At 41.1% G+C, this 18,365-nt stretch overlaps 1 protein-coding gene across 1 annotated transcript in view; it reads right to left on the bottom strand.

The window, feature by feature from the left end:
• Window positions 1-18,365, bottom strand: part of hydin (HYDIN axonemal central pair apparatus protein) — a 409,298-nt gene that overhangs the window by 96,250 nt on the left and 294,683 nt on the right. Inside the window, exons 39-40 of the mRNA XM_039762370.1 lie at window positions 6,136-6,309; window positions 549-778 (exon numbers count right to left, since the gene is read on the bottom strand). Of these exons, the coding sequence (XP_039618304.1) occupies window positions 549-778; window positions 6,136-6,309 (404 nt within the window). The remainder of the gene's footprint in view (window positions 1-548; window positions 779-6,135; window positions 6,310-18,365) is intronic.

Genomic DNA, 18,365 nt, shown 5'->3' with positions numbered 1-18,365 from the left:
TTTGAGTGTGTGAGCGAGCTGAATGGTGAACTAGAATCCACTCTAGTAATGGCTCCGATTTGAGCCCAAAGCTGTTGGGATAAACACCAGCTGTCCCAACCTTGAACTGGATTGAGTGGGCTGAGTAGCGGGCGTTAAATGTAAACTGAAGTAATCCAAAGCTACAAGATTTAGAAAATCTCTTAAAACAAGTGTGAGCAGAGGAGGAAATATTTTCTTTTTTAAACGTATTGCATAATGTGTGTATTAGTTGTTGGCCTCTAAATACTGCACATGTTATCTGTCACATTAATACTGCTCATTTTTATCTATGACAAGTATTTATTTTTCCTTCAGTGTGTGTGAGTTGTGATAAGGTGGTTGACAGTTTAAGTGATTGATAATCAGGGGTTCAGATTAACTTTGTTCCTCATACAGTATTGTGAAAATAAAACTTTGCAGCACAATCATGCCACCCTTTTGTTTATTGGAGTGCTTCTAAACTGATGCATGAACTGAAACCACAAATGGGGCTTTGGGCTTATACAATGGCTACACTGACAGATTACCTGCGAAGCAGCAGTAGGTTCAGATGAATGTTGCTTTTGAATCAAGGAGTGCTCCGTTCTTCCTTTGGTACCAGCCGTACTAACTTTATTTCGTCCGGAGACTGCAGAGTGCGGACCCACCTTCCCTTCGCTGGCTTGACTTCCTTCAGAAGTATGCTTGGTTACTGCTTCCACACTGAGGAAACCCGCACCTTGAGCCTGACTGGCCAAAGTGTCCATTGCATGAGTAGCTGATAAGAGACAAAAGCATTGATTACACAGATAAAGCTTGTTTAGGTGTAGTGTTGGTGGTTGTGCAGTAAATTACAAACATAAAGTACAGGGAGATTCACTTGAAAGAGGCCGCGAATATTCTGTAAAAACTCTCGACAGGACAAAGCAATCTGACCGAAATAATGTGCAATGTGCTCCTCAGTATATGGAGCTACGAACAAGACGGGATGCCCCTACGTCGGAGCAATGAGGTGGCGTTTGCAACTTCTGGGTGCATACTGCCCGTACCCCTTCACTCAGTCACTCGACTTCTCATTAGGATGGCGGTGTACAGTATTGAGCAGCGCATCTTCATGCTACAAACCTATTGGTCACCAATTCGTTTAAGTGATGTGAGAATCAACTGGATGATTGTGAGTTAACGGAAGGTTACTTCTAGCAAAATGGAGCAACATGTCACACATCAGCAAGCAGCATGGCAGAATATGAGTCCTTCTTCGGCAACAGGGTAATTTCAAAGGGGCTTTGGCCACCACGGTCACCAGATCTGACACTACCAGACTTCTTCCTTAGGGGTATGGTCAAAGGAAAAGTCTATCGGAACAAGCCCCGCACTGTGGAAGATTTGAAGTAAAACATCCAACATGAAATTGCCGCTATTCCCCCTGAGACGCTTGCTGATACATTCCGGAAAATGGAGTGCTTCATCGAAATGTGTCTGGAAACCTCTTCCAGCATCGCATGTAATGCAATTGATTACACATACGTCAAGGTACATAGCGTATTTTTTTTGGTTCAGATTGCTTCATCGTAACAGGAGTTACAACAGAATATTCGGGGCCTCTTTCGAGTGAATCTCCCTTTAGTTACTTATAGTCAGTGAATTGCAAGAAAAGCACTGGGACCAGCACAAAAACAATAACGGAAAGACTTTCAAACCCTGAGGGTTCAAATCCCACTACTGACACTACATGACTTTGGCCAAGTCTCTTCACCTGCCTGTGTTCTAATTGGAAAAACAAGAAGAAATGTCACCAACTGGTCTCAAATGTGGTAGTCAGCTAAATAAGTAAATAACAAAGGCTTAGCACTGGTACTGTAGATGTTTAAATAAAGACGGACAAGAAAAACAAACTTTAATTTTGGTTTAAGGTCAAGGACTGATGGAGTTTAAATGTATATGTTTTTTGTTTTATTTTGGCTTAAATCTAAAAGTGGTGGAAACATTATTATACAGTGAACCACAGTGTATTTAATCTGGCTTTTTTTGTCATTGATTAAAGTGAAAACAGATCTTTGCAAAGTTGTCTAAAATAAAATCCACTGTAATTCAATGCTGAATAAAAATAAACGCTGTTAATAAGCACTGCAAGGAAAAAAGTATGACTTCTTGTAAACTAAATGTTCTGTTTCTGGCTCAGAGGCCAGGTCAGGACCATCTGTCATTTGACTTTGGAAATGTGAGCAGTGCAAGGATGCTGCTTTGACTTGAACTTTGTGGAGCTCATTTTCTATTCCTATTTTTTTGTATCCACTTAAAAAATATCAGAGCTGAGTGTTTTTTTGTTACTGATTTCAAAATTTGGACAGCACTTACAGTTATAAACATGCTGTAGCAGTTACTATACTAAACCCTGAACCAGATATCTGGGCTCATCTTCAGAACTGTGTCTGACTGTAGTCTTGTATTCCTTTGTGATTAAAGTAATCCCACATAAACAAAATCTATGGTAAGGAGGTCCTTCTTTCAGAGCTCAAGTCAAAGAATGGATTATTCCTATAGTTGAAGAATTCTGCATGGGTGAACAGACAGCCGTAAGTGTTATGAATACTTATAGGAGAAAGCTGTCCATAAGCTTAAAGAGAAGGGAAATTACCGTATATACTCGTTTAAGTTCTCCCATGGATAAGTCTGGGCTTGATTTTGCTGTATAATTTCCAGTATTTTATAATGTTGGTCGTATAGGTTGAATGTGGAAAACTCAAGCTATTTGTCAAAGAGATTATGATATGCTAACGTCCACCTGTGATAGTAACCATGGAGCACGCTGTCTTTTTTTCCTATGTATTGGGCGTACATGACCACACGGTAAAACCTGAACTTATGTTGTTTGTATCTCACACCCTCATACACCTTTTTTGTAAGAGCATCCCTTATTTAAAATGGAGCATTCGATCAGAAGAAAATATTAAGCTGGTTTTAAATCAAAAGTCATTGAAGTGGCAAAAGAAATTGGTAACTGCGCTGCTGAAACAAAATTCGATGTGCCTGAAAAAACTGATGCGAGACTGGAAAAAGCAAGAAGACAAAAAAAAAAAATAATAATAATAAGTGACTTAATTTTGAACGGGCATATAAGTCGGGGTCTGATTTTATGTTTGATTTTTCGGGTTTCAAGACCCGACTTATAAGCGAGTATATACGGTAAGAAGGAGATGAAAGATATTGTGCTTTTTGAGTAAGCATAGGGCAGTCATTTTCTAACCCGCTTAAACCTGAACAAGGGTGTGGGGGGTGCAACAGCCTATCCCAGCTAACACAGGGTGCAAAGTAGGTGCTAAAACTGGACAGGGCGCCAGAGGCAAAATATCAAAGAGACAAAATGACACAACTGTCAATGCCTGATGTACCAAACCAGAAGCAATTACTTTGTATTAACTACCTCTAACTAACGCTACACATAGTTTATCAAGTTTATCATTTATTTACAAATCCAAAACTTTGGAGGCTAGAAGCTGTGTGCTGCAATCTTATATAACTGAAGCATGAGGATTTAAGATATTGTGTGGAGGGCCAGGTGCTTAGAGACTATGCAAAATATGGACCATCTATGCACATACAAATACACAATAGTGCTGATCATAAAAACAAAACAGACAATGGGGTCACCAGAAAAGTTGGAAATAATCCAAAAAAAAAAAAAAAAACAAATGTAAAAGATGTAAAACATATGAAACACTGCCTCCCGGTGTTATTAACTGGGATTATTTTACATTTTTTTCTGACCTCTTTCCTGTGTTTCTTAATTCTAAGTACCTCTAGTTAAGGATTCTTATTCATGAGAAATTCAAGTCTTTTGATTATACATTCATCTGAAGTGTATTTATGAATGTTAATATTTGTTTAATTATGATGCCATTATTGTTTATTTAGGTGTTGGTTGGTTTTAATACCCAGGAGATGACAGACACCGAAGAGGCATCAAAACAATTCAAGAAGATTTGGACACTTGCAAAAAAGTGCTACACATGGGCAAAAGGAAAGTCAATTATAAATACAACCTCAATTCCAAAAAAGTTGGGACACTGTGTAAAATGTAAATAAAAACAGAATGCAATGATTTGCAGATCTCATAAACCCATATTTTAGAACATAGAAACGATCACTGTGATTTCAAAATGCTGTATGACGCGTGCTGCTGGGGAAGAACACTACACACTAGCACCGCAGAGAACTGCTCTAATGTGCAGAGCTCGCAGCGTACCGCACGTCAGTAGTAATACATTAGGTGCTGGCATGCACAGTTTATTTTCTTTGGTCCTAACGGTTAATAGACAATGACGGCTAATCGAGTGACAGATAATCAAGGTTTTACTGTAATATTTCTGGGTCGAGTACTCATTTAAGCTCTTAACACATCAGTAAATTTCAAAAATACTTAACTGGTATCTTAACTTCGACAATAATGGAACCTGTTTAAAGTAAATTGAAAACTCCTCACACTTAAGAGCTTGCACTGCTTTCTTCTCAGGACAAGCATGGAAATACGTAACACCAGGCACGTCAGTTGAATCAGTATAAAAATAAGCCATTTTAATGATCAAAACTCTGAACTGTTTTAATCAATATATAAAATAAGAAAATGAACTGAAAAAAAGAGAACTCAGAATGTGAACTGTGTGAGAAAACACTGATTAACCTGCCAGCAATAAGAAGACCTGAGTAAACAGCCAGCAATTAGGAAACCTGCACCTTCTGGCCTTTCTTGAACGGGTTCTCCTTGGACTTTTTTACTCTGGACTCTTTCATCCCAAATTAGACACACTCTGTATATATTTTTAAACAACTACCATAGATTGATTTTAAATTCTGTATTGTTACTGACTTCTTGTATTGTTAGGTCATTCTTTTAGAATCTTAAATGGATTGTTAATTTGATTAGACTTGGTGTAATTGGGATCAGACAGACAGACAGGTAGGTAGGTAGGCAGGCAGGCAGGCAGGCAGACAGACAGACAGAGATAGATAGATAGATAGATAGATAGACAGACAGACAGATACATAGATAGATAGATAGATAGATAGATAGATAGATAGATAGATAGATAGATAATGAATGGCTCTATATTAGATAGACAGACAGACAGACAGACAGATAGGTAGATAGATAGATAGATAGATAGATAGATAGATAGATAGATAGATAGATAGATAGATAGATAGATAGATAGATAGATAGATACTTTATTCATCCCCTCAGGGAAATTCAGGTGATTCAAGAAAGGCAAACACCTACTGATTATTCCTGTAATCATTGTTAATTGCACGTGAGGTTAGGCCTTCAAGTTTGGTTGCATGCTGGGCGGGTGAGGAAGGAAGACAGCGTGGTGAGTGGGCACCTGTTTTGGTGTAGTTTAACCGCTTGGTGTCTTTGCTTAAAGTAGCTGTCCACGTGCATATTAAGGCTGTACACACAGGGCGCTATAAAGCAGCAATAGTAAGGACAAATTTTACAACAAAACAGTCAGATTTCATCCACATGACCTTTCTGACCCCAATCAGTATGGTGATATGTGTTCAGCAACCCACATTCCCACTTTTTCCTCAAAAATTTCCACTCTGAAATGGACAAGCGTGAAATTGAATACAAATCTTCAATGCTGCATTCTAAAATACCACGAAGTAGTGGAAATTATTCCTACTTAAAGTTGATAAACTATAGTTGACTGAGAGCAATTCAGGTCTATCAATGACACACCTACAAATGGAAGTCACATTAGGAATCATTAGAGAATGGCATTAAAAGGGAAAATACATCAAATTATTTTCTAAAAAAAGATAATGTCATATTTAAACAGATATTATATTCTGAAATCCTGGAGATTGTTTTCAATATATTCATATCACAGTAAGCATGCTTGTCCTCATAAAGCTTTTCATTGTCCAGATTAACAAATCTACCATAATATGCTTGTGGTTCATGCTCTTTATTGATTAAAAAGTATTTGAAAGTAGGGATTGTACAGCATTTTATTAAGTTAAATTCATATAAATGTAGGGCATAGTCTCCATGCCAGCTCACTTAGTGATTTTGAATTGAACATGTTGACAGCTGATGCACTCAAACAATAAAATAAAAAGCCCAGTACCAACCTGCCTCCTCAGCCTTCTTCTGCGCCTGCTCTTGTGCCGCCTTTGCACAAAGCTCTCGGGCTTGAAGCCCTGCCACGGTGCTCCCATTTGCTACTGCCTCAAGGACAATGCCATCAATATTCAAACAAGGTATACCATAGTGTTTTGCCAGAGTTACTGCTGTGCTGGTCTTCCCTGTTGAACAAAGAAAATATAATGTAAAAAAGTAAATAGCAAGAAAAAAGATGAATTGCTAAAATAAAATAATTTCCAAAATGTTCTCTGAGTTGGTCCGCTGGAGGCAATAAATGATTTAAAATGATAGGCGTTTAGTGGGTTGTTACAGTTTGGCTTGTCTTACAGTAAGGCAAGAATCAGAAACAAAAGGTAAACTGCATTGTTGGCCATCAGGGGGCGCTAAGAACCTCAAAGCTTGTTCTGTTCTCTTTGCAGGGGAGGAGCAGAACCATCCACAGTAGGACATATCTCAGAAAGGAGCCATCAGTGAGCCGGCAACATCACATGCAAAGGACGCTGTACTCTGATTGGTCATAAGATCTAAGACTGTTATCAGTTCACTCTGGCCATTAACAGGGCGGCAATCCTGCCAAGGAGGGGTTCAAAGTGTACAAATTGGATCTAGTCTGCAACCCAGGGAAGAGCATCAAATATGATAAAATAACTGGCTTATACTGTATATTTACATGGAGCCCTACTCTGATGACTTTAAATAAAGAAGACACTTTGGCAAAGACTACATTGAGTCCATTCTCTTTTTTGAGAAAGTGTTCCCTATATTACGAATAAGAACTTGAGTTTCGATTGCTTCAGTTTACCACATACTGACAGGGTGTGGAATCTGAGGAAATTGCTGTTTTTTTATGTCTTTTGTAAGCAAATATAACAAAGACTCAGTTAGGCACAGCAGTGATTTAGCTTCAGAAATTTAAAAGTTAATTGAGAGTGTAAAAAAGTAGCATGTAATTCAGATTATCAACTACAAACTGTCATTTCTTGATGCAATCTACCTTGATGCAGCATTACAATGTTGTGATTAATCATTTACATCACATCAATGTTATAAAAGGACAAAAGATCAACTATACAGAAAGCTAGTGAGTCAAAATCCATAAACAGAAAAAAGCAAAGAGTTCACTGGTAGCAGGCATACATTTAACATAAATGTGCAGATGTGAAGAGAAAGAGAACATTTTCTGTAAGGAAAGCAGATTGCCAGCCTTTTTCCCTGTCTGTGTGGCATTCATTATCAGGCTGCACTGCCGTCAGTTCAGGTTAAAACTTACTTCCAGATACTGAGAATATTCATTGCAACTTAAAATGGGCACAGATCCACATCTCTTTAAGGTTTAAGGCATATAAAGCTACTGGGATGGGCTCAGACTCCTGTAATGGAGATTCAGAAAGTTGTGATATTTGTATTTTTATACAGAATACATTTCATAATAGCTCAGTTTATTAAAATACAAATATAATGAAACGTTGTTATTATCTTGATAGACAGTCACTGACCTATCTATCTATCTATCTATCTATTATATAGTACCTATCTATCTATCTATCTATCTATCTACAGTGGTGTGAAAAACTATTTGCCCCCTTCCCGATTTCTTATTCTTTTACATGTTTGTCACACAAAATGTTTCTGATCATCAAACACATTTAACCATTAGTCAAATACTAGCAGAATACCTGCGCTTCGCAGCGGAGAAGTAGTGTGTTAAAGAAGGAAAGAGAAAGAAAAGGAAAATTTTTTAAAAATAACGTAACATGATTGTTAATGTAATTGTTTTGTCATTGATATGAGTGTTGTTCTCATATATATCTATCTATATATCTCTATCTATCTATCTATCTATCTATCTATATATATATATATATATATATATATACATATATATAGCAAAATACCCGCGCTTGGCAGCGGAGAAGTAGTGTGTTAAAGAAAGAAAGAGAAAGAAAAGGAAACATTTTGAAAATAACGTAACATGATTGTCAATGTAATTGTTTTGTCACTGTTATGAGTGTCGCTGTGATATATATATATAGCAAAATAGCCGCTTCACAGCGATGTCATGTGTTAAAGAAGTTATGAAAAAGAAAAGGAAACATTTTAAAATAAATGTAACATGATTGTCAAAGTAATTGTTTTGTGTATTTGGTGGCAGCGTCACAAAGTTATTTTCGTCTAGCTGCATCAGAAAATGTACCACAATGTCTGACACGCCTCCTTTTTACTGTTTTCTCACAGCTTGGATTGCTGCTGTCATATATATATACACACACACACACACACACACACACACATACATACATACACACACATATATATTGTCACACACGTGCGCATGGGAGGCAGCTAAAGGGCTTGAGTGAAGGCAGTTCGGAGGCATGCCGGGTGTGGCAGAGTGCACTGACTCTTTTTCTCCCTTGCCTGTAGACCATCCCCGGGGGATTTCACCTGGATCTCCTGACATCACTTCCGGGACTGAGCCAATGGAAGTCGGGCACACCAGCTCCAGTCCCTCTGATGTCACCTCCGGCTACGAACCAATGGTGGAAGACCACGTGCCAGATCCATACGACCTCACTTCCTGTCTCCCCTTTAAAACCTGCCCCTTTTCCTTTGTTTCCTCAGTCTTGTACTGGACTCTGTTGAATGCACTTCAGTGCTGATTATTTTGTGAAAACGACCTTTTGCAGCCAGGATACTATATTATACGGGTGGCTGCCCCAACTCTTTATCTGTCCATGTCTCGTTCTTGTGACAGTGGCGTAGCCGGCAGGATGGAGAAGTCCCAGAAGAGAAGGGGACAGGACCTGCAATATACCCAGGTGGGAGCGTACCCGGGCCGAGTCTTCAGGGGGGAGGGTGCCCGCGGTTCGGCGTGACCGGTGCGGGCTCCGCCCCGCACTCATAACTAGGCCATCTGGAGAGGCCAGGGAGTGTGCGGGTGGTGCTCTCAGAATTGGGCTGCCCTGTAGGGGGGAGGCAAAAGGGACTCAGTATGCTCTCTTGGGGGAGAGTGCCTGCCTCCCTGCGAAACCAAAGCCCCATTTACCACCTAGGGGTGCCCCAGACTGGCAGGTGAATAAAATAAAAAATGGAGGTTGGACCCTGAGCGCCGACCAACAAACAAGCCTGGTCCTTATGGGCAATGGTAGGGCATTGGCTACGGCCATTTGAAAACACGCCCTACCAAATAATAGAGCAGGTAGCTTGCTATCTGCTCCTGGAAGCGCTTCCCCGTGGCTTCACCCAGCCGGTTTGGGGCGCAGCGTTTAAGAACATGTCTGAGCTCATAGAGCTTATGGAGACGCAGAGGGCGGCCTCACACTGTGGGGGAGCAGAACCGTCCTCATGTCAAACCCAGCCGGGTATCGTTCCAAGACCTAGCCCCGCAGGCGCCGCAAAACCGCTTGGGGGCAAGGAGGAATGCAGGTGGAGGGCGAGGAGGGGTTGGTGTGTTCTGGCTAATCCGCTGGCGGTCCCACATACTGGCGTGGTGATCGCCAACGGACACAAGACCACAGGTTTGTTCGACCGCAGCAACATTTCCATTGTTGCCCGCCGCTTTGTGCAACCGCAACAGTGGCTAAAATTTAAGACCGGTATAACCTGTGTCCACGGAGACATCCGCTGGTACAGGTCCGCCGCTGTATCATCAGTTACGGAGGGTCAGTTCAAACTCACTGTAGCGTCCTACCTGATCCTCCACACCCGTGATACTAGGGCGGACTGGTCTAAAATCAAAAGCGTGAGACACATACCACTCCCGGGTTAATTTGGGCCTCGTTATGGACGGAGATAACCCGTCTCAAGCTGCCTCCACGCTGTGTAATCAGCCGGCAGAGAGAGACGGCGGTCGCCTGACTGACGTGGCAACTCCCGGCCGCCGCGGGCTAACACGCCATCCACCAACGCCGCGGCGGAGCGGAAGGAAACCACGCCCATTGAGGTCGACGCTGACCCTCTCTCCGTGTTGCGGTTCCAATTTAAAGAAACGCCGGCTTCTTTTAGAAGGGAGCAATGGAATGATGACTCCCTGAAGTTTGTAAAAAATGCAGTGGTCCTTGTCAATGGCCAGCGCACTAATCAGTCGATGCCACAGGGCCCCTACTTTGTGCTAGATAATGACCTCCTTTACCGTGTAGCAATGCATGACGGGCAGGAGACGAGGCTGCTGCTAGTGCCGCGCACCTTCCGGCGGCAGGTCTGCGAGCTAGCACACGCCCACCTCCTAGGTGGCCACCTGGGCACCGAAAAAACTCTGGAGCGGATCAAGCTCCGCTTCTACTGGCCAGGAATTAATGAGGAGGTTCGCCGCTTTGCGCTTCCTGCCCGGAGTGTCAACTGCGACAAATTCCTAGGAGGGACCGTGCTCCTCTTGTTCCTATTCCACTGATTGACGCTCCCTTCCACAGAATCGGGTCGACCTGGTGGGACCCTGGAGCCCTCAGCCCGAGGACACAAGTACATTTTAGTCCTCGTGGATTACGCTACACGATACCCGAAGCTGTTCCGTTGCGCCAGCTACCTCTAAAGCCATCGCACGGGAATTACTAGGGGTATTCGCGCGCGTGGGGATCCCCAAAGAAGTCTTGACAGACCAGGGGACCCCCTTCACCTCGGAGACGTTCAAGGAGACTGCCAGATTACTGAAAATAAAGCATTTAAAGACCTTGGTGTATCATCCTCAAACCGACGGATTAGTAGAGAGGTTTAATCAAACTCTCAAGCAAATGCTGCGTAAGGTGGTCAGCGAGGATGGAACTGGGAACAGCTCCTCCCCCTCGTCCTTTTTGCCTATTGGGAAGTCCCACAAGCCTCCACGGGTTCTCCCCTTTGAACTACTGTACGGGCGACAACCTCGGGCATATTAGATATTTTGAAAGAAGGCTGGGAAGAAGAGGCTCTTCCCTCCACAAACATACTGGAGTATATCGCGCATTTACGCGATAGATTTGGAAAGATTCGGCCTGTCCTTAAAAGTCACATGGAGGAGGCTTAAGCAGCACAGGCCCGGTACTACAACCGCGGCACGTCTCTTTGGGAGTTCCGCCCGGGAGATCGGGTCATGGTCCTAGTGCCTACCTCCCACTCTAAATTGCTTGCCCACTGGCAGGGCCCCTACGAAGTTAAGGAGAGGAAGGGACTGGTCGACTATTTGGTGAGTCAACCCAATCGTCGGCCAAAGGAGCGGGTTTATCATGTGAACCTGCTGAAACCGTGGAAGGACAGGGACCCCGATCCCTCCTCCGCCAGCCCCGCTCACTCTTCGCTCACACACACGACCTTAACTTCGGCACGGACTTAAGTCCCAGACAGCGGCAGGAGCTGGAAACAGTTATCCGGACCGTTCGGGAGGTAGTCAGTGAGAACCCCGGAAGGACCTCTCTGATTGAGCACGACATCGTGACAGAGCCCGGGGTTGTTGTCCGAGAACGCCCGTATCGTCTTCCCGAGGCAAAAAAGGCTGAAGTGGAGCTTGAGATCATGCGCATGCTGGAGCTAGGTGAAGGAAACCTTTTAATAATAACGTAACATGATTGACATTGTCATGAGTGTTGCTGTCATATATATGCCTGCCTAAATAAGTCACCCTCACTTTGCTCTTACTTTATTTACCGTTCATTTAATCATGGCTAGTGGCGGAAAAATTATAAAATGGAAGGAGGATGGCTTTACCAAAACAATTATTGATGGCGAATTGATTATTAATAAAGCTTGAATTGGTGATCTGTTTTTCTGTGTTAACCTCATATTTTTTCATACTTCTTCTCAAACTAAGGTGGTGCGAGGGTAAAATGAATCGGGATGCGCTGATCAATGTAATCGGTGTACCAGGAAATCATGCATTGACAAAAGCTCCCCTTTGCTTGTAATGCAAAGTGTGATTAAATGCATTATTTTTAAGCGGTTATGGAGCACATGCATCGAAGCTTCTCAGCTGTGCTTGTGCTAAGAAAAGGAAAGATTTTAAACATAACGTAACACGATTGTCAATGTAACCTTTTTTAAGTAGTGCCTGGAGGATTCAGTGTGGAGAAACTCTAGAGACAGAGTGTGTATTAACTTGTGGATTTTTCTGTGAGTATTTGGTGGCAGTCTGACGAAGTTGCTTCGGAAGACGGCGTTAGCCGCGAAGCTCAGCTCAGAGCAAAATGAGGTAAATGGGAGGGGTGATGATGACGTGACTCCCCCACCCGCCTTAACTGTCAATCCCCCACAAACACAGTCTCTCGGAATTTGCATAAGCACACCCCTTCACCTGCAATTTTAACTTAGTTATAAACTGATCAAAACTCGTTTATATCCCGTCCTCTCATTAAACTTGTATCCCGCATTCCGTGGGCATGTGAAACGCCAGCGGTAGCCTGTCTATGAACTTAATTTAAAGTTTAGGTTTACACCTTGCTTTCTTTCCGAGGTAGCAACACTCATGAATATGGTATTATATGTCACTCGCTCGCTTCTTATTGTTTCGCTGCCTTCTCAATTATATAATGCATGTTTTCTTAAGCGCTTTTTGGAGGTCTTCCTGGTTTTCTATGCACTGCGTTGACAGTCAGTTCACGTGATTACGTGTGAGGCGTGATGATGTCACACGAAACTCCGCCCCCCACGTCATTCCAGCTCAACTCCATTACAGTTAATGGAGAAAAATACCTTCCAGTTATGACCATTAGGCGTAGAATTTCGAAATGAAACCTGCTTAACTTTTGTAAGTAAGCTGTAAGGAATGAGCCTGTCAAATTTCAGCCTTCTACCTACACGGGAAGTTGGAGAATTAGTGATGAGTCAGTGAGTGAGTGAGTGAGGGCTTTGCCTTTTATTAGTATAGATAACACAAGTAAACACAAAATGCAGTTTTTAAATGATGGTTTTTATTATTTAGGGAGAAAAAAAATCCAAACCTACATGGCCCTGTGTGAAAAAGTAATTGCCCCCTTGTTAAAAAATAACCTAACTGTGGTGTATCACACCTGAGTTCAATTTCCCAGGCCTGATTACTGCCACACCTGTTTCAATCAAGAAATCACTTAAATAGGAGCTGCCTGACACAGAGAAGTAGACCAAAAGCACCTCAAAAGCTAGACATCATGCCAAGATCCAAAGAAATTCAGGAACAAATGAGAACAGAAGTAATTGACATCTATCAGTCTGGTAAAGGTTATAAAGCCATTTCTAAAGCTTTGGGACTCCAGCGAACCACAGTGAGAGCCATTATCCACAAATGGCAAAAACATGGAACAGTGGTGAACCTTTCCAGGAGTGGCCGGCCGACCAAAATTACCCCAAGAGCGCAGAGACGACTCATCCAAGAGGTCACAAAAGACCCCAGGACAACGTCTAAAGATCTGCAGGCCTCACTTGCCTCAATTAAGGTCAGTGTTCACGACTCCACCATAAGAAAGAGACTGGGCAAAAACGGCCTACATGGCAGAATTCCAAGACGCAAAACCACTGTTAAGCAAAAAGAACATTAGGGCTCGTCTCAATTTTGCTAAGAAACATCTCAATGATTGCCAAGACTTTTGGGGAAATACCTTGTGGACTGATGAGACAAAAGTTGAACTTTTTGGAAGGCAAATATCCCGTTACATCTGGCGTAAAAGGAACACAGCATTTCAGAAAAAGAACATCATACCAACAGTAAAATATGGTGGTGGTAGTGTGATGGTCTGGGGTTGTTTTGCTGCTTCAGGACCTGGAAGGCTTGCTGTGATAGATGGAACCATGAATTCTACTGTCTACCAAAAATCCTGAAGGAGAATGTCCGCCATCTGTTCGTCAACTCAAGCTGAAGCGATCTTGGGTGCTGCAACAGGACAATGACCCAAAACACACCAGCAAATCCACCTCTGAATGGCTGAAGAAAAACAAAATGAAGACTTTGGAGTGGCCTAGTCAAAGTCCTGACCTGAATCCAATTGAGATGCTATGGCATGACCTTAAAAGGCGGTTCATGCTAGAAGACCCTCAAATAAAGCTGAATTACAACAATTCTGCAAAGATGAGTGGGCCAAAATTCCTCCAGAGTGCTGTAAAAGACTCATTGCAAGTTATCGCAAACGCTTGATTGCAGTTATTGCTGCTAAGGGTGGCCCAACCAGTTATTAGGTTCAGGGGGCAATTACTTTTTCACACAGGGCTATGTAGGTTTGGATTTTTTCTCCCTAAATAATAAAAACCATCATTTAAAAACTGCATTTTGTGTTTACTTGTGTTATATTTGACTAATGGTTAAATGTGTTTGATGATCAGAAACATTTTGTGTGACAAACATGCAAAAGAATAAGAAATCAGGAAGGGGGCAAATAGTTTTTCACACCACTGTATCTATCTATCTGCTGTGTGGCCATGTGAAAGTTACCTGTATTCTTATGTGAGGCACAGGTGACATTTGATTTTAGTTAAATTTTACAATAATCCTGGACTTTTTCTTATGAAATAGAAGCATGCATACATTGATAAAGTTACCAATGAAATAAGAGAGAGCAGAAGTTCAGGAAGCACCAGATCTTGACTTTAAGATATTGTGTAAAAGCTCAGTGTTTTCAAGTCAAGTTGCATAAATGTATCAACCAAATATAATATAAAGCCCAACAATAACAAATGTGTACATTAAAATTTCCAGAGTCAGATGATTCGGCAGCCTTGTGAACTGTGAGGCCCAATTCAGACCTGATTGCTGGTGTCTACAGCTAAAGTGACTGGGCGTGTGGGCCGTAGGCACCCTCATGTTCATACATTACACTCAACTGCTCACCATCCTTGTTAAATTAAATGCTAATTTTCTGACATTTCCTAGGAAGGTTCCAAAAGTAATCAAAACATTTTTAAGAAAGCAGCCAGAAATTTTAGAAAGAATATATTTCTTACAGTGTCAATAAATAATATAAATGTACAACATTACTGGAAAAAAAGATGTCAAAATTATTGCCATACTACTGTACAAACAATCAGTATTAGAATTTTTCAAAATTGGACTGTAGAACTGTCAAGAAATAAGAAACTTAAAAGAAATGTTTGTGTATGTTATTTCTTGACAGCCCTACAGTCAGCCTGCCTGAACTACTGACATTGGCTGATGATGCTCTTTCTATACGATAATGCTAGTGAGTAAGCTTCCACTTATGCTTTGCGAAGTATAACTAGTTATGTGGATATGCTGTATAATTTAGTTTATGGACTTCATCTGGATAAAATAACACATTAATATCTGGAAAGCCATGAAAGTTCTGTTTGCTCACACCTTCAACTGTTACTGTATACAGTAGTTATTTGTTGTCATACATGGGCATCTGTGGTCCACTGACAAGCTTGAGTAAGGTAAGTACAACCACTCCTAGGCGAGAGGGGGTCACAGTCGCTAACAGTATCCTGTCCTTTCTTCAGGGCACTTCTGGCCACTGTGATATTCACAGCAAGTCCCATCCTTTCCGATCAATTCACCATATAAAGTGGCAGCCCAGGAAGTCTGATTGGCACCTGAATGCCGACCAGAATTCAAATCTATTAAGAACTAAAGAACTAAGAAAGAAGGAATTGCTGAGATCGCAGTTGGCTGATAGTTGTATCAATGTCTTTTCAGTTGTGTGTTAATTACTCATTTGATTTTTATTTTGTTAAAATTAAACAAGGTGACCAGGGTGGTACCCCAAAATTTCTTCCTGCTCCTGACTATTACATATTTGTGAGTGGCAAAAGTATTTGAACCTCTAGGATTAGCAGTTAGTTTGAAGGTGAAATTAGAGTCAGGTGTTTTCAATCAGTGGCATGACAATCAGGTGTGAGTGGGCACCCTGTGTTATTTAAAGAACAGGGATCTATCAAAGTCTGCTCTTCACAACACATGTCTCTGGAAGTGTATCATGGCACGAACAAAGGAGATTTCTGAGGATTGTTGATGCTCATCAGGCTGGAAAAGGTTACAAAACCATCTGTAAAGAGTTTGGACTCCACCAGTCCACAGTCAGACAGATTGTGTACAAATGGAGGAAATTCAATAAAATTGTTACCCTCCCCAGGAATGGTCGACCAACAAAGATCACTCCAAGAACAAGGCGTGTAATAGTCGGCGAGGTCACAAAGGACCACAGGGTAACTTCTAAGCAATTGAAGGCCTCTCTCACATTGGCTAATGTTCATGTTCATGAGTCCACCATCAGGAGAACACTGAACAACAATGGTGTGCATAGCAGGGTTGCAAGGAGAAAGCCACTGCTCTCCAAAAAAACATTGCTGCTCGTCTGCAGTTTGCTAAAGATCACGTGGACAAACCAGAAGGCTATTGGGAGAATGTTTTGTGGACAAATGAGACCAAAATAGAACTTTTTGGTTTAAATGAAAAGCGTTATGTTTGGAGAAAGGAAAACACTGCAGTCCAGCATAAGAACCTTATCCCATCTGTGAAACGTGGTGGTGGTAGTATCATGGTTTAGGCCTGTTTTGCTGTATCTGGGCCAGGTAGATTTGCCTTCATTGATGGAACAATGAATTCTGAATTATATCAGAGAATTCTAAAGGAAAATGTTAAAACATCTGTCCATGAACTAAATCTCAAGAGAAGGAGGGTCATGCAGCAAGACAACTACCCTAAGCACACAAGTCGTCCTACCAAAGAATTGTTAAAGAAGAATAAAGTTAATGTTTTGAAATGGCCAAGTCAAAGTCCTGACCTTAATCCAATTGAAATGTTGTGCAAGGACCTGAAGCGAGCAGTTAATGTGAGCAAAACCACCAACATCCCAGAATTGAAGCTGTTCTGTATGGAGGAATGGGCTAAAATTCCTCTAAGCCAGTGTGCAGGAATGATCAAAAGTTACCGGAAACGTTTAGTTGCAGTCATTGCTGCAAAGGGGGGTCACACCAGATACTGAAAGGAAAGGTTCACATACTTTTGCCACTCACAAATATGTAATATTTGATCATTTTCCTTAATAAATAAATGACCAAGTATAATATTTTTGTCTCATTTGTTTAACTGGTTTCTCTTTATCTACTTTTAGGACTTGAATGAAAATCTGATGATGTTTTAGGTCATATTTATGCAGAAATATAGAAAATTCTAAAGGGTTTACAAACTTTCAAGAACAACTGTAAGTAGTTCTCTCATAAAAAGCGGACAGACATACAGACATTGGATTTTATATATTATATATTAGTAAACCTTCAAAATAATGTGCAGTTAAAGTCTCAACAGCATTCTCAGCATTTCTGGAGCTTAGTAGAGCCAGATAACTATATAAGAATCTTCACCAAGCAGCTCTGAAAATGTCTGCTTTGTTTGGGTCTACATACCTCTGTGAGTCTGCCTTTTCTGACAATGATGTCATGAAATGAAAGTTCAGAACAAGACTGATAGATGAACATTTAAATGTCTCCATAAGAGTGAATCTAATTTTCATTTTGTAAAAGTAGCTCTCAGAGGAAAAAATGTTGGAGAACCCTGGTTTAAGTTCTATACTATTCAATTACTAATTTTTGGTAGTATGCCACTAATGTTTACATTTTTTTTCTACTATGCTAATGTTCTTAATCCATATTATCCGTTGATTATTATAATAGTTATATTCTTTCAAAAATGTTATATTCCTTAATAAATGGCAGCAATTAGGAATGTGTATACAGGATGATCAATACTTGCCAAAAATAATTCAAACATCTGGTTACCCAGCAATTGTTTTTTTTTTCAAGTTTATCCTATTTAAGACTTTTATCTTTTTAAAACAACCCATCCAATTATGAATTTCAGAGCCTGCTTAATCCATTTCAGAGTTATGTTTGAAAATGTTGTACTCCTTATTGGAACAAATTTATGGGGAACACAGGGTTTGCCCTGCAGTGTACCTATTTGTCTGTTACATCTCTATTATGAAGGAGAACATCCCAGGAGAGGAACAGTAAGCCCATCTCTAACCTCCCTTTCCACCTCTTCTGGTTTCCAGATTATCAGAGGGCATGAAAGGGCCCAACATGGCTTCAGTCATAACATGAGAGTGTGAATAAGAACACAAGAAATTGGACAAATGAGAAGAGACCATTTAGTCCTTCAGCGTTGCTTGGTTAGCTAATAGCTAAGCTACCTCAATATCTCATCCAGGTACCTCCTTAAGGTTGTCAAGGCTTTCTGCTTCAATTACATGTCTAGGTAGTTTACGCAAAGAAGTGCTTTCTGGTTTCTTAAATGCACTCCTCCTTAATTTCCACTGATATCCTCAAACAC

This window comes from Polypterus senegalus, chromosome 9 (assembly GCF_016835505.1).
Source record: "Polypterus senegalus isolate Bchr_013 chromosome 9, ASM1683550v1, whole genome shotgun sequence".
Classification (NCBI taxonomy): Eukaryota; Metazoa; Chordata; class Cladistia; order Polypteriformes; family Polypteridae; genus Polypterus; species Polypterus senegalus.
This window is presented reverse-complemented; position numbering and strand designations above follow the sequence as displayed.